This window comes from Triturus cristatus, chromosome 6 (assembly GCF_964204655.1).
Source record: "Triturus cristatus chromosome 6, aTriCri1.1, whole genome shotgun sequence".
Taxonomy (NCBI): Eukaryota; Metazoa; Chordata; class Amphibia; order Caudata; family Salamandridae; genus Triturus; species Triturus cristatus.
Genome location: NC_140589.1, coordinates 1,685,322,442 through 1,685,343,203, shown reverse-complemented (window position 1 = coordinate 1,685,343,203; position 20,762 = coordinate 1,685,322,442). Strand labels below are relative to the sequence as shown.

The 20,762-nt window shown below is 46.5% G+C and overlaps 1 protein-coding gene across 2 annotated transcripts in view; it reads left to right on the top strand.

Annotated features, from left to right (window-relative positions):
• NSL1 (NSL1 component of MIS12 kinetochore complex) overlaps nucleotides 1-20,762 on the top strand; it is a 150,642-nt gene that overhangs the window by 64,738 nt on the left and 65,142 nt on the right. Inside the window, exon 3 of one of the 2 annotated variants that reach the window (XM_085612872.1) lies at nucleotides 8,580-8,710. In XM_085612872.1, the coding sequence (XP_085468998.1) occupies nucleotides 8,580-8,710 (131 nt within the window). Of the gene's footprint in view, nucleotides 1-8,579; nucleotides 8,714-20,762 lie in introns of both variants that reach the window. The other variant, XM_085612871.1, reaches the window with a different exon arrangement.

Here is a 20,762-nt window from a genome sequence, read left to right as displayed (position 1 = left end):
TGTTGATGATTTAGAAACTGGGCTGTTTACCTATGAAAACGTGCTCACACATGCAAAATTTGGTTTTGCATTGATAAAAGGGTTTACTTGAAGATTTCTCCTCAGAGGGAGGTGAAAAGTAATAGTTACAGGGCTGGAAAGCCCTGTGAGTTTGTGTATACCTAAAGCATGTTTAATGCCCCCTCCTCCCCTCCCAACCTTGGAAAACATTGGAAATATACTACGGACTAGATAGTGGTAAAAGCATTTTCCAGGATGGAAAGGAATACTACAGCATTTCGCTCCTCAAAAATAAAATTCATAACATTTTGTATAGGAGTATGGTTTTCAGGCTTTCTTTTGTAAATTCTTGTGAATTTCTGTAAGTTGTAAATCAGCACCAAAGCAAAGTCAGCGAACTGGTTGTATACCCTTGTGACTTTAAGGCTGGGACTCCTAATTATTTTTTAGGTCAAGCCTGTGGCAGCGCGCATGCGTTGCTCTGGCGAGACTTTTTGTAATGGGCTTTGAAAAGCTCACCACACGCTCGTGCGTGTGGTGTTGTTTTTGTCACAGGCTATTGGCTTTTGCGTGCGTCTTTCTAAGAAAGACAGCACGCAATTGGGCAAAGGCGGGCACATATCCCACCTTTGCTCTGCCCACGGCCTATTGCTTGCGGTTACCCGCACGGGCCACATCTGTTTTAATTTATCGTGCACAGATGCGTGCGCAGTAATGCAAAACAGATGTCTTGCGTGGCGCGCGCGCACCACTCGTGTGCTTGTCTGTTGTTTGGTCCGGGCATGGAGACTGTGTGAACCGCCCTAAGGCGCTTAGGGCACCGCTTGCTGTTTAAGCCTTCATGTTAGGCACTGTAGGTTTCAGGAAACTTTTTTCGCGTACATTTCTCCCATACCTTTGGGGTTTATAACTTTGAGCAATGCTCGCTAAGCCTCTTATCCCGGCTGGTCGGAACCCATGCTAGGGCACGTACAGAACGTGAAATGTTTTCCGAAACCCTTTATTGTTCCAGCAGCGTAGAAATAACAATTTGGCTTGAGGGATCCCAGCTCTGGGCTATCACATATGAGCCCTGATATACAATGCTCAGATACGTGCACTCGGGGGTACAGCTCCAGCGGCCCCCAATGTTCTACCACTGAGGGCAGTAGGTGTTTGTTTTCCATGTCAGCATGCCAAACAAGTGCTTAAAACCCTTTTCAACTGAGCGGCACGGTAATCTCAATACGGACGGTAATAGCATGTAATCCTGTAATTTGCGTGACTACCATTGCTCAGCAGTACTGACCCTGACATTTCACCTGCCCAAAGCAGGCGAAGTGTCCGTGTGATAATCTGTCCACAAATGCGGAATAATTTACAGGAATCGATGCGGAAGTGCTGTCTCCTCCACGTTATTCCTCATTCCTTATGTGCCCATTGTGTATCAATCTATGATCTCCTAGTAATAGCCGGACACTGTTTTATCACTATCCCAGCTTTCAGTAATGCCAGATGCTCTGTTACTACCCAGGGATGCTTGTTTTTATAGCGCGAACTTCACCCGAAGGTATCGGAGCGCTTTACATGAACACCAGTTGCGCTACACAAGGACACCTATGTGACGCCACGTCACGTACAACCACGAATCTCGCGTGTAACCTATGTGATATGCATATATCCCCCATGAGCTGGGAATTCTGAATGGTTTCCGCTTACTTCCCCCATGTACTGAGTATCCCCCCGGTGCTCATATGAGCGTGAACCGCCGTGCACTGTACACGCCTTGTGCATCTATTGCGCATATTATCCAAGCAGTCTATGTTTATTTATTTTGTATTGCGTTTGCACATCGGTTCTGGGTGGTTTTATGGCACTTCGCAGAGTAAAGTAATGTTGGAAGTTTTACAAGAGTGCATCGTGAACTGTCCTGGGGGCGGGGGAGGGCAGAGATTGTGTACACAATCCAGGAGCCCTATGCTTGGTGGAAAAAGTACGTCTTCAGGGCCGTTCAGTACTTTGTGTCCATATAGAAGCCCGGATGCAGAAAAAGAGGGCTCCTGCGCCTCGTGGACACAGGATTCTCTGCATGCATAGGACACTGCAAGGTTCTACTAGAGACGTGCAAGCAGCAGCTGAAGTGCGCTCGGGCAGAACCACGTGCACGAGACAGAGGGGGCTGAATGGGACCATGCGTGACAACAATGACTGGAGGCTTCGAGGAGCGGGTGCTGCGTGCACTGTGGAAAATGTATTCTTTATCTTGACACTCGCTCAGCCATTTTGTACTCTGTGGAAAAGTATCTGTTATTTTGCCATTTGCTCCGCCATTTTGCGCTTCACCCACCCTTCATCACTGACCTTCTATCTGTATCACAAATGCTCTGTGACTTCACATCTTGATTCACCTCACCTCTGCACTGCCCTGTTTTCTGACCTGACATACCACCACCACCTGCCTGAACTCATGCTAAACCAGTAGAGCAGGCCTGTCCTTGCCCTTGTTTGCCACAATCTGACTGAACTCTTGCTAACCCCAGTTGAACAGGACTTTTCGCCCACGCTTACTGTCCTCACCCTGCCCTTCGCCCTGCAGGGCTTGACAGCTACCATCTTCGGACTTATCAGATCGACCTCTGCTTGTTGTGTAATTATGGGTTTCACCTATGCCCTGCAGGGGCCCAACAGTGACCATCTGCTAACTTATCAGATTGACCTCTGCTTGTATAGTTTTGTTAATTGTTTTACTGTACACATCCCCCCTTTGCATAATAATGGTGTTCTTTCTTTACTGTACAAGCAGAGGGTAGGGATGAAGGGTATATAAGACGTGGAACCAAAGTGCTTGGCAGATTGCCTCCTCAGACAAGCTGCGGGTGTCTGTTGCCGATGCTCTCTCTCTCCATCTCATGAGATTGTAATAAATATCCTTTCTCGCAGCACTCCAGTGTTGGTCTCAGTTTGTATCCCGGACCCGTGGACGAAGGGTGGACCCTGCACCTTTGGGTGGTCTTCCAAGGAGACCACCAAATGCAGAGCACCATGTATGAATAATGTGTACATGCTAAGCACAACATCTGCGATCTGTGAATATTGTGCACATTACATATCGCCAATGTACATGTTGAGTGGATATTAAGCATGTTGTGCATTCACCCAGCCGATTATTAATGCACTATATGGCTCTTATATACTATCACATTTCCACAGATCTCCTTGATGTGATGTATCAGACCGTATGCACATTGTGTACGCATCATCCAAGTACTAAGAGCATTGTATACATACTTTGCATGTCATCCATCTACCGAGTTTAAAATCCACGTACTGCACATACCATCCACATATTGTGCCTATTGTATACATGTTGCATATCTCTTCCATGTGCTGTGCGCATCACTCACATATCCTGTATATTGTCACTGCACTGTGCATATCACAGAGAAAGTATTACTATTGTATACTTTGCACATGTTCATGTACTTCATACATGGTCTGTTTACTGTGTTTAGTTCCAGCGCACCTTGACTGTTGTGCGTGGACAGTACACAGCGTGTACATAACAGTCCACAATAACACACACATACAGTGCATGCTGGGTACTTGCAGAACAGTACAGCCACCCGCTGTGCACACCATACACCCACTGTGCACGTAGTTTACGTACTGCACAGATTTTGCACGTCGTATATCCTCCATGTACTTTGAATTGTGCATGCTATGCACGACTCCACATATTGTACACATATACCACACAAAGTACACAGGCGCATATGCACTAAAGCCTTTTCCCATAGACGCCCAATAGGACGAATGTTTTGATGCACCAGGTCGTACATCTTTTCAAATTCTTCACGGATTTTTTGCATTTGTGAGACTGTCATGCAAATTAAGTATATATGATCATGCATGCTCTGTGCATTTAGTGCACACACTACAGTATCGTGTTTCGTGCCTTTAAAGCGTGGTCGCTTTTTTTGCATTTGGTACAATTGCAGTTACTTCACAGGCACTTTTATTAAATAAACACCGCCTGCGCTGGACCTGTCTGCCCTGCAGATGTCTGTACAAGTTTCACACTACTAAGCGAAGTGTCAGCGACAGGCGCGGGTGCCACGGGCCGCGCACTTATTCCAGCAGCCCGGCGAGGAAGCCCCCGAGCCCCCCCCTTCCGCTCTCCACCCTCATTTACACCGCTCTCTGTCCAGTCCAGATGGGTCTCTATTTTTTTTGTATTCGGTATTTTATTGTGTTTTGGCGCATAACCTTTATTTCCTAGTTATCTTACTTTTGATATGTGATCCCGTGGAGTGCCGAACTCTCATTACGCAGATGTTTTGCATGTGACGTTTTATCATGTTGCGATTCTGTTTGTTATTTTGCATTGAATGTTGATGGTGTTACAATTACTGCTTGTCATGAAGGGTCATGAGCACAGCTGGGATATTTAAACAAGTCTTTGTGATCTGGATTCTGACTTCTGCAAAAAGAACTATTGATGGACAGAATGCAGAACAATGTCATACATTCACCCAAGTACAGAGATCTGGGTCTAAATCCATCATTTTTTTGCTCACCATGCCATTGCAGTTTGGACTCCGCATTATACAAATCAGTCTTGACCCTGTGCCCAATGGGAACAGTCCAGCCCGAACTGCCAAACTGGAACGGAATGGTGAGCAAAAACGATGGATTTAGGCCCAGATCTCTGTACTGGGGTGAATGTATGACATTGTTCTGCATTCTGTCCAACTGCTGTCTTTGCACTGGATTCTGACTTCAGCACATTTTGCCCCTTTAATTTGTATTTTTAGCTCTCACCTAGCTATTGTGTTTACGCAATCGCTATGCGAGACTCTAGTAAGGGGCATTTCAAAGTGCTCCCAAAAGTGGATTGCATGGCGAGCACTCGCACAATCACGTGCATCGTGCCGCCATGCAATCTGTTTAAGGAAGCGCTTCAGCCCACTTGCGCGTGCACGTGTAGCACAGCCTCGGCATCAGACTTCAAAGGGTCCGCTCCCCCTCCTGGAATGCGCTCCCCCGCCCCCGCCACGGCATGCCGAGAGATTGTTTCTTTAAACCTTGACTCCGAACAAGCTTTTCAAAGTGCTTTCACACCAGCATGCTCTCGAACAAACGCTTCTCTGTTTGGGTAGTCACACGTCTCGGCATAGCTTCCAAAATAAACAGCTCACTGCGCCTCGCACGTGACTTTCCGAGAACCCGCTTTTATTCGCCCACTTCGTGGTTCTTGGCCTCAGAATCGTAATGTTCAAAATCCGCGGAGCAGAGGAAATTGCATGCCAACCGCTCGATAGCATCTTCCGTACAGAAGACCGGTTTATCTTGGATTAAAATGAAAGTGATCAAAATTCGATGGCGGAAGGAAACTGAATACAAGTCACTACGTTTGGTTATTTTCACAAAATTCAGAAAATTGGGTCAGAAAATTCCCAGCTGAAGGTATTTTTCCTCAGAGGCAAATAACAAGCCTTTTTGTCCACGTATTTGCATCTCATTAGTAATTCTGAAAGACCTCCATTGGTTGGCTATTTTGAGTCATTTAATTTCAGATCTGTGGCCTAAAATAACAATGATAGCAAATCGTTTAAAGTGCTCATTGTAACAGTTATTGCCCTTTTTAAGCACGTGTGCTAATACTGCCCAATTTATTGGTACTCAATTTATCAACCTCAGAAGGATTAAAGTTTGAGTTGTGTCTGTCGGGAGTTAAATTTGTGGCATACTTGGGACCTGTCTCGCCTAGCGTTATGTGGTCACTGGGTAGTTACATGTAGGTGGCCACTGGGTGGTTACGTGTGAGTGAGTGAGTGCAATGCAATAGGTCTCGCATTTGCGAGATATTAATCTATTAGCATTGTAAATGACAATGTCTTTTATTTGTTTTAAATAACAAAACATTAGAGGCATTGTCAGTTACAATGCCAATAGCGCAAACTCGTGTAAATGCGAGACCTATTGCATTGCAAATGCTTGTTTATTTCTTTCAACAGTAACTTGGAGAATGGTATAGCGCCTACTTGTATTTCATGTTGAGGCATTGCACATTTTCAGTTCCTCTTGGTTTTCTATTCTAAAGGTTTTGATATGGAAGCTTGCGGTTTCTTGTTAAATATGTAATAATAAACGCATGACACTAAAACCGTAATGGAAAACGCCAGTAAGCATTTGCTGGCGAAATAGATGAAAGATACTGCCATTACAACAGTATTACGAGTTCTTATGCATTAATATTATAAGCAATGATGCTCACATTATATGAGCGCAGGTCCTTCTCAGCGCCCCCCCCCCCATTGCCTGGTTTACCTTTGCATTCTTGCCTTCTAATGGTGTATTTATGGGGCCAGGTCAAGCCATCTAATACCTATGGTAGTTGCCAAGGGAAATCTAAGTACTTGTGGTATGTTTGCTCCGTGTGCGCTTCCCCACACCTGCTGTTGCATTAAGGAGTTTGTGGGTGTGAGAGAGATTATTCTTATTTTAAACATTCTTTTACTCAAACTGTGTGCTTTTTGAGATAACATTTCACTTGTTAAATTTAACAATAGCTCTAGCAAAACACTTATAAAGTCCCAAAGGCGAGACCTATTGGCTATGCCTATGTTTGTTTCTTCTATGCTACCCATAAAGCTGCTATTAATTGTTCATACACTGATTCTTCTCTACTATTTTATTTAAAACACTGGCTTGCATTAAACATGTTGTATTGCACCTTCGAGAAGTGATATTTAAAGTTACTCTTAAAATTTGCATGATAGTTTAGCAAAAATGCCATATTTGTTTTTTTTAAATCAAATTGCAAATAATATCTGGCTACATTTGATTTTAAAAACACTCACAAATATTCCTTTTGTTCTTCTGCATGCACTTGTTTATAAACTAGGAATATTCTGGGAGCATTATCAAGTCACATTGTTAAGCTTTGCAAACGTGTATGCGTTTTTATATTGCAACCGCTTTCAGTAATGGAAACTGAGCGTACAACTCAGCATTTTCATAGAGGGCATGCCCTAATAGTAAAGTCTTTGCATTTATGAACCATATATACAATTATGAACACCTCATTCATATCTATGTTCGATCGTTGCTTTACCAGAAAACAATTCTGTTTCTTATACCTATACTGTACACTGCGATTTGGAGGCCGAAGAGTTTGTGCTGCAGAAAATTGGGTCGTCTTGTTCAGTGTACAGGGACAGAATAAAAATAAAAACCTGTTGCCCTTGAGCCCAAACAGTCTTTCCTCTGGGTTAGTGATATGAATTCTACACCCCTACCCTATTGATCTGCGATAGGGCAAGGTTTTTAGTCTGAAGTAGGGAGGTGGTTGAACATTGATTGGACTTGCAAAGAAGAGGCCTTATGTAGGAGGCGGCTTTGGTACTGATTGCTATAGGTTAGTGCAGAAAGAGTTATACCAGGCCCACATATCTTGGTTTGGATTACAGTGTTTGCCTCCTTTACAGAGGGCTGCGTTTGGTTAGCCAGATCTCAAATGCGAGTTATGATTCACAAGGAAACTAAATCCATTCTGTTGGGTTATGCACAAGGAAAGCAGAAAACATCCTGAATATGATTTTCAGGAAGGAGATCTCTTAGCTTTTGGTGCTGTTTGTTACCTGAGGTGATCTTCATGTATTGGTGGATATTGTCAACTGAATGATGAATTGTGGCTGCTACTAGTTCATATTGATACATGCATGTCATGCATCATGTTGATCGTATGAAGTTCACTAGAAAGCTGCTCAGACTGCTCTCTACATTTGAAATGTTCCTGGAGGCAGTTTTACTGTTTGGTTTGTCAGCTGCTTGAAAGCTAACATTTTTCCAGACACATTGAAGTATTAGGCATGTTTCTGATACTTGACCATGAAGTTACCTGGCAGGGTAGTAACTTTAAAATGGCAGTTGCAATTACTGTTTTGGGTGACTGTCCTCAGAGTGCCCTTCCTAATGGGAGTTTGCCTCCCTCTTTGTTATTTTCTACTTTGTAACAAACCTTGTAACATTTGTAATCTTTTCTCAGCATGGAAGAACCACCTTTGTTTGACCCTGAACGCCCCAGATCCCCACAGCTTCAAATCATTATGTATAATCTCACTGGTTAGCTATTCTAAGGGGGCTGCTGGGGGACCAAAGGATTGTTTGTTTCCTTTATTCTAGAGGGTTCTTCTGACCTATACCTGAAAATGGGCCTGCACCACACATTTTAAATACAATTGGCACAAATGTTAGCACAAATGTTTAATTATTATTGTAGCGCTTAAAGCTATAAATTAGCTTCGATCAAAGTGTTTCCAATCTTGTCAGATAAGCAAATGGGAGCTATGAGAGGCAAAACGATTTGTCCAGGATTACACACCATGATCAAGTGGTGGGTGCTAAGATTATGATTCAGATCACCTGAGACTGTGGTTGCAAACTCAATCCCTAGACCAAATCTCTAAAACAGCTTATCTAATTAGTTTATTTTTCTTTCTGCTCCAAGTAAAAGAATGTTAACAGTTTGTCCTTAAAACTAGTATGGCTTCTTTTTCTGTAAGATTGAATTCTTGTTTTTTTCCCTGAGAGTTTAGGCCTCGACATAAAAATTCTAGAAGATCAGTTTGATGAAGTCATAGTGGATACAGCTACAAAACGGAAGTACCATCCTAGGAAGATCGTTGCACATGTCTCCAAAACCTTGAAAGCTGAGCGGGAAATGTTGTTGGTATGGCACAGTTTTGTAGTTTGTAATGCTGGGGATGATTTGACAACTGTGCAATGTAATGTCTTGTAAACTGATGTGAAACAACCTTGTCAATATATTTGTTGAGAATTTAACTGATTTCTAGGTTTTATATCTGCATAGTTGGAAAGCGTGTTCTTCTTTGCTGTTGCACGTCCATTTTATCTGCTAAGAAAGGTATTCTAGTGTACCAATCGGAAAAATTGATTTTCAGAGCCTCATGTCTGTGTCGTCACAAATCTAACAGTACATCCCAAAAGAGCAACCTGCAGAACCCTTTCAACAAGGGACCCAAGACAAATAACATGAATCAAATTTCACAAGAGGTGCTGGGTGGAAAAGGTGAATACATTGGGCCAGTAATAAAAACATATGTAACCCAAAATGTGATCAAAGGGAAATCAGCAACAGACTGTGTAAAGAACTGAATTGCAAAACAGTGTTCAATTGTTTAAGTCCATACAGTTAAAATTCTGCACTGTGCATTTATCAAAATATAAATGACTTAATAGGCTATAGCACACACAACATATGTCAAGACAAAACTTCAAATTAGAGACCTTGGCAAACATCTCGGTGTTAGGAATGGAGGCCACACAATATCTCCAGAATAGGGGTGAGTGTTTAGTTTATGACAGATTGTCAGAGGGCTGAGTAGGGTGGGGGTTTTCAAGACAGAAAAGAAATACACACATTTCAAAAGATTACTAGAAAATGCTTTCTTTAAAATCTTTTTTGCACAGTTTACAGCAGTTTGTTATACTGTGTGTAGTCTTCAATTTTTTTTTATATTGTATAGGCTGTTATACTGTCTAATATATTATTAAACTAATGACTTGCATGTTCAGTGTAAACTGTCACAGGAAGGGACCTAGTAGCATTGTATATGTACACCACTTTTCTACAGTGCAACAATCACGATGCATTTCAGTGATCTTGTAGTTATACACATAGATGTGAATTCTGTAGTGACGGCAAGAACTAACTCTGCTTTCCTACTAAAACCATGCATTTCCACAGGTTAGTTGCACTTGCACTTCATTTTCATTTAAGGTATTTGCATTATATTTTATATTCGGGTACCTCTAGGTTAAAAGACCAACAAAATAGTTGCAGAATTTCTTTTCTTTTTAACTACCTCTCTACTACCACTCCCCCCGCCATTGTAATCACAGACACATTTCCCATATTTTTTAAGCACTTTCGCAGTTCTCTCATCTAACCTTTCCCCAATGAGTAGGGCTGCCTTGTTGAAAGTACAAGCTACAATGGATGTAAAAACAAAACACATAACCAAAACTGCCTTTGGATTCTAGACTTTGTTTCTACAGTCATTTATGCTTGTGGCATCAGCAGGCCAACCCTGCTCATAAAACACGCTGAACTGACTATAGAAACAAAGCCCAGAACGACATAACGATATTGCTGGGCTACCATAAAAAGCCAACAACAGATCTGGAGCAGTTTTTTTTTCTGTTTACCAAGGATCTCAGAAGATTGGTGAACCTCAAAGAAAAAAAGTCTGCCGGACCGCTGGTGGCCCACAGGCCGTACTTTGGTAGAGGAGGACAGTGTAAAAGTGAGAACGAAATAGTACTTTAACCTGTACCACACATTTTAAACATCACATTCAAGGGCAGTTGGGATATAGCTAGCTCTGGGAAAGCCTATTCGGGCCATGCAAGATATTCTGGACCCTTCGGGGAGCTATATGGTATTTGTGATCAACAGAAGCGCGGGCTGCTGTGCAACATGGCTTAAAGGAAAAAAGCGCTATGACGCGGTCAAAATTGTGTTTTTTTTGGTTTTTTTTTTTTTAACACTTTGCCATGTTGCACAGCAGCCTGCTCTACTGTGCAACATGTCTACAAACCACTTTGCCAATGCCAATATATCTTGCTTAGGCAAAGCCTGTTAGCTTTACAAATGCTTGTTTTTACTAGGATTGCAAAGGCCCACACTATTAATCGAGCTACTAATAGTGTGGGTCCTTGATTTTAACAGTGTCTGGGATGTTAAACTGGATAGACATCCTGCGGGATGCAGATGCCCTTGACTGCGAACGGGCTGAAATGGGTAATTTATGATTCCAATATGGCAGATATATTGAGGTAGTAACACAGCAGTCTACATGGGTACTCCTAGTACTCAGCACTACCTAATATGTACACATACTTGGGCACCTTCTATTTATCATCCCCTTTTGCTGACAGGTTTGTACACATGGACCATTAATGCAGGCTCTTATCGGATCATGTCCCTTAGATAGCACTATAACCACTAAGTTAAAAAAACAACAACTAAAAAGACCACTTACACAGACTTGGTGTGACTCAATAGGGAGTATTAACACCAGTAGGGTTAATGACTGGGGCACAACTACAACAATTATACAAAGATATTTGATAGGGGAAATGTTTGGGGTTGGATAAGGAAGGCTAAAAGGAGTGGCCCAAACAGACAGACTGATAACCAGTACTGGAGAAAGGTCATACAAGCGGAGATTTAGCTTCTAATGAACAATTGCAGACGCACTATCAGTTGGCATCATCCTGACAGTGGCTCCATGATGAGGGACACAGGCCTAGAAAATCACTGATATGGCTACTAAAAATGGAAGAGACGCGTACACACACACACCTACACCTCACACACGATCCAAAAGATTTCTTAAATGTGGCAGTATCAAAGGAGGAGATATTACTGGCTATAATCTACCTGAATGGGGGTTAAACGTCGGGCACCAATAGTCTCCCTGCTGAAGTATATAAAAAAATATGGAGACATACTGGTGGAAAAGTTGCAGGAAATGCTGGGGAAGCCAGAGTAAAGGGGATACTCCTAGATGCCATGCAAGAGACAAGGATAGTAATGAATCGTAAGCCAAAAGGTATACCCAGCGACTCAAAACATACAGGCCACTCTCTGTTAAATACTGTTACTGAGATCTTCGTTCGGCAAGGTATTGTCAAATAAACCGAAGCAGGTTATAGTATCAAAATTAAGAAGTCTTTATACCATATAGAAACACCGGATAGAACTGGGAAGAGTCTGTTCAAGATATTGTAAAAATTAAACTATGGTCAGTAATTCGTTTTCTGGCAAAAGCCCCCATGGCACGAAACATGCAGGTTATGATTATAAATGGATTCGGAAAAAGCCTTTGATACAATAGACCGGGAAGAGTCTGTTCAAGATGTTGTAAAAGATAAATTATGGCCAGCAGTTCATATTCTGGGTAAAGCTCCCATGGCATGAGTAAAGACTATTTCTGTGAGTTTCATGGAGATTGGAGCCACAAGGCAGGGATTCCCACTCTACCTGCTACGGTCTACATTGGTGATAAAACCATTAACTTGTCTGCTTTGTGTCTATGGAGTGGGACGCTACAGTATCCCAATAGGGAAGACCATATTTGTAATGTCATTTTATGCTGATAACATCTCCATATACATAAGCAATCTAGTATGTTCTGTGCCCCTGTTCTTGGAATGTGCGGAAGAATGTGAGAAAACCTCCAGTCTCAAGTTTGTTTGGGTCAAATCACTGTTGTATTCATTGACCATGGGGAGACCAGATAAGACTGCACTTGGTCCCGCAATTGGGAAAAAGAACTGTCCATTATTTAAGGATAAGTGCTGAGGAGTTGCTGAAACACAAGCTAAATATACTGAGAATACTAACTTCACTGGAGAAGGCTGTAGAATTCTAACCCTCACTATTACTGATGGGCAGAATAGCACTGAAAGAAATTATAGTTCAAGAGGCTTATGTTTTTCCAGACTGCATGACTTTTTCTGGGAGAAATGTTTGGTAGAATAGATTAACTGATGCGGCGATTGGTCGGGTTGGGAGAGGCAAAATAAATACTCTGGCTGTATAAATCATTGTTACGGGGATGGTGGAAGATCAAGGCTTCTCCAAATGAATTTTGCTTAATGCCACTGTGGCGGACAAAAGTAAACCCTTTATACTCAAATTTGCTCAGATACAATGGAAAAATACTCTGCAATTAAACACAGATTACAAACCCATGTGCACCGGAGGCCAACATATTTGAACTCCAGGAGTTCCACAAAGAGCATGGTGATATGAACCTTATGCTGTAGAAAGTAGAGGGAATGAAGCAAATTGGGGTGGGAAGAATTTTCTCATTTGGAAATACCCAGGACATATTTAGAGTTCAAAACAATTTTTTTACAGTATGCAAGGCAGGGAAAAGCTGGCAAAAACACATTTATGCAACTCTCGGGTAAACCCGAACCAATCTCAACATACTGTATTATCACAGCTGCATCAATCACAAAAAAATGTATTACATGACAATTCTGATGGATACATCTGCCAGTGGATTCCTCACCTTGTGAATATCCCCTGCGCCAGCATTCCACGGAACTTTTCTTCCCCAGCACTCCACGTCGACGCGGGCGACGTCATAATGCATCGGCTCCGCTCGCGACTCCGTTCGACGTCACCGGAGCCATAAGAAGCCCACGTCGGCGTGATGACGTCAGTTCCCTTTTTTCCGCGCCTTCGACGCGCAACGTTTTTTTTCCAGTGCTCGTTGGCTACTTTGTAGTTTAGCCGTGTTAATCTGTTAATTAGAGTATGTCTTCGACTAGAAAGTCGGGGTTTGAGCCCTGTAGGGAATGTGGAGGTCTGATGTCTATGACGGATCCACACCAGAACTGTTTATGGTGCCTCTTCAGAACATGATATGGAGGAGTGCGGATGCTGCAGAAGCATGAACCCGAAGGCACTCGAGGAGAGGAAGACTAAGCTCTTCATGAAGAGGATCGGAGAGGAGAAGAGAGGTAGGAAAAAGGAGAAGTCGAAGAGGGGGTCGTCAACTTCGAAGTCTTCGAGGTCGAAGAAGCACCACAAGAAGAGGAAACATTCTTCTCGACGTCGGTCCTCGAGGTCCATGAAGTCGAGGTCGGCTTCGCCCCTTCGACGCCGGAGCAAATGCTTGTCTCCTTCTCCTTTGAAGTCACCGAGGTGTTCTCCTTCGAAGAAGCAGACTCCGACTCAGTCCCCGACGCGGTCATCGGATCCGTCTAAGGCATCGACTCCGGTTCGAGTGGAGTCGGATGTTTCCACGCATGAACAGGAGCAGGAAGAGTCTGTTTCGGTGCCTGAAGAGTCTGAGGCTCCGGTTGAAGATACTGCGGAGCCGACGCCGGAGACTCCACAAGGGGGTACAGGGCCTGTTCCTTTTCCTCAGTTCCCGGCGCCAGGTACAGATTCTACCAATTTCTTAAATGCTATGTATGGCATTTTTAATAGGGCGGCCTACCCATCCGGAGCACCATCTGGTCCCGTGGGTTCGATGGCTTTTACACTGGGGGTGCCGCAGCAGTACGCTCAGGCCCCCTTTATGCCGATGGCGCCATCTTGGCAGTTTCCGGCGCCGTCTGGAGATCCGATTCGACCTCTGAAGGACCAGCTGACTTCAGAGCCTTCCTTGACGCCGAGGCCGACTCCATCGGCGCCGCGTCCGGCGCTGCCGACTCCACCTATGGCGCCGCCGACTCCGGTACCTTTGGTTCCTCCGACGCCACGTACGACGTTGTCGACGCCGGCTCCCCGGATCCGGTCGAGGAGGGAGGCCCAGAGGGTGTTGGAGGAAAGGAGATATCGGACAGATGTGGAAGAAGGTGAGGTTGACTCTTCTTCAGATGAATTTGAAGGCATTGATGAGGCTAGTGGGTTGGATACAACCCCAGAGTGGGAGCATGCATCTGCCAGGTCTTCTCCACCTCAGGAATTGGCTCCCTATCACGTAGTGATCAAAAAGGCAGCCAAACTTTTGGATTTGCAGCTGCCTTCTGTGGAGTACAAATCCAACTTGCTTACAGAAGTGTTGCATTCTCCGTCATCAACATCAGAGCCTTTGTTGCCTTTCAATGAGGCCATCTTGGAGCCGATCTTGGAGGTGTGGAAGAAACCCCTTTCATCGCCGGCGGTGTGTAGGCAGGTGGCAAGAAGGTACAAGGTTGCACCAGGGGATCCTGACTTCTTGTCAACTCATCCATCTCCGGACAGCTTGGTGGTGCAGGCTTCATGTTCCAAGCATGCTTCGGGTGCCTTCCCTCAGTCTCCAGCTGACAGGGAATCTAAAAAGGTTGATCAGGCAGCCAAAAAGACCTTTTCCACAGGAAGTATGGCGTTAAAATCAACTAATGCTACATGCCTGTTGGGGCGTTATGTGCATGTGCTAATGGACTCCATTAAGTCTCTGGCCCCTAAGTTGCCTGAGGGAGATAAGTCATCCTTTTTGGAGGTTGTGGCGGACACTCAGGCGGCTGCCAGACAAGTTATCCAGTCAGGGTTGGATACTGCGGACTCTGTGGCAAGGATCATGGGGTCGTTTGTTGCCGCAAGGAGGCAGGCTTGGCTCCGTACCTCTGGGTTCTCAGCTAATGTGCAAGCTACGCTGGTTGATCTGCCATTCGACGGACAGAATCTGTTTGGGGAGAAGGCAGACTCTGCCCTGCAGCGATTTAAGGACAGCAGGTTAACTGTGGAATCCTTGGGACTGCAAGCTCCTGCTAGGGGTTCGTCTTTTCGAAAGTTTAGGGATTTTGGAAGATCGTCTTTTCGCTCTTACCGGCAGCCCCAACAGCAGCAGCAACAGCAGCAGCAGAATCCCCTCTATAAGTCCTATAGAGGGAGACAAAGGGGTCGGAGAGGTTCTGGACGCAACCCCTCTTCTTCCTCCTCCTCTTCTGCTCCCAATGAAGCTTCAGGGAAGCAGCCTAGATCCCCCATCCCGGATCATGTAAGGCCTGTGGGGGGTCGGGTGTCCTACTTTCTACGGGGTTGGAAATCTGTTACAACAGACCTTTGGGTTTTGAACCTCGTAGAGACTGGGTACGCCCTTCCCTTTCGGGAATTTCCTCCCCCTTACCCTCCTTGCCAAGGTTATTGCTCGGAAGACCATCTGCTTCTCCTGCAGAAAGAAGTTCTAGCCTTGCTCCAGAAGGGTGCACTAGAGGTGGTTCCGGAGCAGGAAAGGGATCAGGGATGCTACTCCCTGCATTTCCTGATTCCCAAAAAGGACGGCAGATTGCGTCCAATCCTGGACCTCAGAATCTTGAACTTTTACCTGAAGCAGGAGAAATTCAAGATGCTGACCCTTGCGCAGGTTCTTCAAGCGTTGCAGCAAGGAGACTGGATGGTGTCGCTCGACTTGCAGGACGCATACTTTCATGTCCCAATCCTGAAGTCGCACAGGAACCGCAACTCGGGTCTTCACAAAGGTGATGGCAGTGGTGGCTGCTCATTTCAGGAGGTCGGGGATTTCGGTTTTCCCCTACCTGGACGACTGGCTTCTAAAGGCAGAGTCCCCAGAGATGGTGCAGCGTCATCTGCAAGTAACATCTCAGCTGGTATTCGACTTGGGTTTTTCGATCAATGTGCCCAAATCTCACCTGGTGCCCTCTCAACGCAACCTGTTCATAGGGGCGGTACTGGACACTACTGTGTGTCGAGCATTCCCTCCTCCTCAAAGCATTCTCGACATTCAGGAGATGGTCCATTTATTCCACAATGGAGCGGTTGTTCCAGTTCTGAAGGTCCTTCGCCTGCTCGGTCTGTTCGCTTCCTGCATTCTGTTGGTCAACCATGCACGCTGGCACATGAGGGCGCTGCAGTGGTGCCTCCGCAAGCAGTGGTATCAGCACAATGGGGATCTCGGGGAGTCGATCAGGATCTCCAGAGAAGCTGCAGCGGATCTGTCTTGGTGGAGCATGGAGGGCAATCTGTCTCAAGGAAAGCCTTTTCATCTGCCTCCATCGGTGGCCACAGTGATAACTGATGCATCCACCTTAGGGTGGGGTGCGCATCTGGGGGACCTGGAGATCAAAGGTCTTTGGTCTCCAGAGGAAAGGTTGCTTCACATCAACCTTCTGGAATTGCGGGCAATTCGTTTGGCGCTCAAGGCTTTCCTCCCTTCCCTTCGCGGTCAGTCGATTCAAGTCCTGACAGACAACACGACCGCGATATGGTATGTCAAGAAGCAGGGAGGAGTGGGGTCTCTTTGTCTTTGCAGAGAGGCTTTACGTCTACGGTCCTGGGCTCAGGACCATCAGATTTGTCTGATGGCAAATCATCTGGCCGGGGGGCTGAACGTGCGTGCGGACAATCTCAGTCGGCAGTTCTCCGCCGACCACGAGTGGAGGCTCCATCCGGAGGTAGTTCGTCACGTCTTTCGGACGTGGGGAACTCCTCGGGTGGATCTGTTTGCCACTTTCGAGAACGCGCACTGCCCGTCATTCTACAGTCTCCAGTATCCGATGCAGGGGGTGTTGGGGCACGCGTTTCAGTTGAGTTGGGGCTCGCAACTCCTTTACGCGTTTCCTCCCATACCCTTGATTCCTCGGGTTCTGAGGAAGATTCGCCAAGACCGGGCCCAAGTCATATTGGTCGCCCCGGATTGGCCAAGAAGAGTGTGGTACACAGATCTTCTCCACCTCTCCTCGTGCCCTCCGCTCCGTCTCCCTCTGAGGGCAGACCTCCTCTCGCAGTCGGAGGGGCAGGTTCTACACCCCCACCTCCAGAGCTTACACCTTCATCCTGGAGATTGAACGGGGCAACCTGAGTTCCTTCTCTCTCCCACCTGATGTGGTGGACGTTATTTTATCGGCCAGGCGACACTCCACCACGTCCATTTACTCCTACAGGTGGTCAAAATTTGTAAAATGGTGTGGAGAGAGATCCATTGACCCTTTAAAGGCTCATCTTTCCAATGTGCTCCAGTTTGCTCTTTCCTTGGCTCAGCAGTGCTTTGCTGTGGCCACGGTCAAGGGCTACCTCTCGGCCTTATCGGCATTTCTGTGCCTCCCAGATCAACCTTCACTATTTAAATCTCCGGTTGTTCTGAGGTTCATCAAGGGCCTTACAAACATGTTTCCTCCCACTCCGTTTGTAATGCCTTAGTGGGACCTTAATCTTGTTTTAACCTTTCAAATGGGGGTCCCCATTTGAGCCTCTACATAGTTGTCCTTTGAGGCTGTTGTCCTTTAAGGTGGTTTTTCTTGTGGCCATAACCTCGGCAAGGAGGGTAAGTGAGCTTCAAGCTCTTAGTTCCAAACCTCCTTTTCTTACCTTACATGCTGAAAGGATGGTTCTCAGGACCAGGGCTGCTTTCCTGTCTAAAGTTGTCACTCCGTTTCATTTGGGGCAGTCCATTACTCTCCCTGTTTTTTACCCACCTCCTCATCCTTCCAAAGAGGAGGAAAGACTCCATCGCCTGGATCCAAAGAGGGCTGTGAGTTTCTATTTGGACAGAACCAAGGACTTTCGCCTTGATGACCAGCTCTTTATTGGCTACGTTGGTCGTTCTAGGGGTAAAGCGGTGCACAAGCGCACGCTGTCGAGATGGATAATACTGGCTATCAAGATCTGCTACGCCCTGGCTGGTAAGACCCCTCATGAGGGCATTAGGGCTCATTCAACTAGAGCTAAGTCATCTTCATCTGCTTTGGCCCGGGGTGTTCCTGTGGCAGACATTTGTAAAGCCGCGACTTGGGCCTCCCTCCATACTTTCGCAAAGCATTATTGCTTGGACTCCGAGATGAGGAGGGAGGGCCACTTCGCGCGCTCTGTCTTGCAAGACTTTCTGGTTTAGGAAGGTGAACATCCTCCTCCGGGAGTGGGGACTGCTGTGGGAATCTATTCACAAGGTGAGGAATCCACTGGCAGATGTATCCATCAGAAGAAAAAGTTACTTACCTTCGGTAACGCTTTTTCTGGTGGATACAGTATCTGCCTGTGGATTCCTCACTGGCCCACCCGCCTCCCCGTTGTCCACCTTCATATACCATGAAAAAGGTCTTGTAGATATGTGTTTTTGCTGTATGGTATAGTTGTAGGAAATGCTTGTTTTTCTTTGCATTCCTTTCCTTTGCATGTTATATATATATATATATATGTATTAGTTTATTGTATACTGTGTATACTTTGAGTCTGTCGTTAGTCCACCTGTTCGCCTCGAAGGCACGGGGAAAAAATGGGTGGAACTGACGTCATCACGCCGACGTGGGCTTCTTATGGCTCCGGTGACGTCGAACGGAGTCGCGAGCAGAGCCGATGCATTATGACGTCGCACGCGTCGACGTGGAGTGCTGGGGAAGAAAAGTTCCGTGGAATGCTGGCGCAGGGGATATTCACAAGGTGAGGAATCCACAGGCAGATACTGTATCCGCCAGAAAAAGCGTTACCGAAGGTAAGTAACTTGTTCTACAGAACTATAAGAGAAGACATACCAAGCACACAACTAAATGTGAAAACAAAGTGGGACAGGGACTGTGAAGAGGATCTGTCAGAGAAAAACTTGAGCCAGTAGTGCTTTTTAGTAACACCAGTTTTAGGATTAAATCTGTTTTTATTAAAGAAAACACAGTATCGGAACGGCAGCAGCAGCTGGCGCCTACAACTCTGCGGGCCGGCGGATCACAGCTCCTGTAAGTCAACCCCCCGGAACCTAACCCGAACCCCATAGGCGGATCCCCTTTAAACACAGCATGTCGCCTACAACCCCATGGGGCCGGCCGCGTCTCAACTGCAAGGTTCAAGCGGGTCCCCGAATCCTCTGCGGGGCGACTCTGACTGTTCACCCCCCCGTGCTATCTAATGGATCCCACCCGTGGGGAACCTCCCCGCCATATGCTTATCCGGGAGGGATAGGCCCCTGGGAAGGCTAACATGCGGTCCCGGGCGTAGTCTTCGTGACCCTGATCCGTCCTAAGGGGGAGCCCCCGCTTTGCTACTTCCTGAACCAAAACTACCGAATAACTAAAAACATTCCCCCAAACTCCCCCCCCCCCCCCTATCCAGCCCCCCCACCCCGAACTACCCCGTCCCTCTACCCCCCCCCCCCCCCCTGTTCGTCATCCAGTGCGCGCCACCAGGCCCACCGTGAAATTACCCGCAGTCCCTCTCAGGGGGCCATGTCAGTTGCCGTCAAGCGGCCTTCTCCTCCGGCGCGGCGAGCCGCAGAAGCCCAAGATAGCGTGGGCAGGTCAGTTCTCTAAATTCCGTGGCCAGCAACGACTGGAACGGCTGCCATATGTCCGCGAACCGTTCCGCCTCGCCCGCTGCCGCCAGCGACATCTTCTCCATACCCAATACGTACCACAGTCTGTGGAGCCAGCCCGTGACCGTGGGAGGCGTAGCCGTGCGCCAATGTATCAGGATATTCTGAACCGCCGACCCCACTGCGATGGCCATCTGCCTCCCTCTGCGGGATTTCAAGGGGTACATCAGCTGATTCGGGAGGCCTAGTAAAACATAAACCGGCAGGCGCGGCAGCTCGACTTCAAAGTGGGAGTCCACGTCGTCCAGTACCTCCTGCCAGTAGGAGCCCAAGCGAGGGCAATCCCATAGGACATGCGTGAGCGTCCCCACCTGTCCGCATCCCCGCCAGCACGTATCCTCTTTACTATGATCCATAGCGTGTATACGCTCTGGGGTATAATACCAGTAAATCGAGACCTTAGTGAGGGTCTCTGTGAGGCCTGTGTGGTACGCCGAGTGCCAAGCCCTGTAGGCTATCTGTCCCCATTCCTCATGGCTCAGGGCTCTGCCTAATTCCTTTTCCCACCGCTCCCTCCCTGGGCTATAAAAATGTGACGGGGGCGGTTGAAGAAACCGGTAGAGGTCGCTTTTGAGCTTTGAATCCGAGGTCCGCGACAGGAGCCAGCGCTCATAAGGAAGGAGTCGTCTGTCCGCCGACTCTCGGACCTGGGGGTGCAACGCCCAGTGACGCGCCTGCGTGTAGCGCATCCGCTCGGTCTCTCGGAATGTATACGTTTGTCGGAAGCTCCGAAAGGGAATCACCCCTTCCGCATCGTACAAATGGCATAAAGCCCTGCAGCCCGCTTCACGCCAATGAGCGAATGCACCCCGTTCCGTCCCCGGGGTAAAATCAGGATTATCCACCAGGGGTGTCAGCGGCGAAGGAAAGGTCGTGAGGCCGTGTATGATGTTGGTGGCGTCCCAGATCCGTAGCGGAACTCTGGTGATGAAG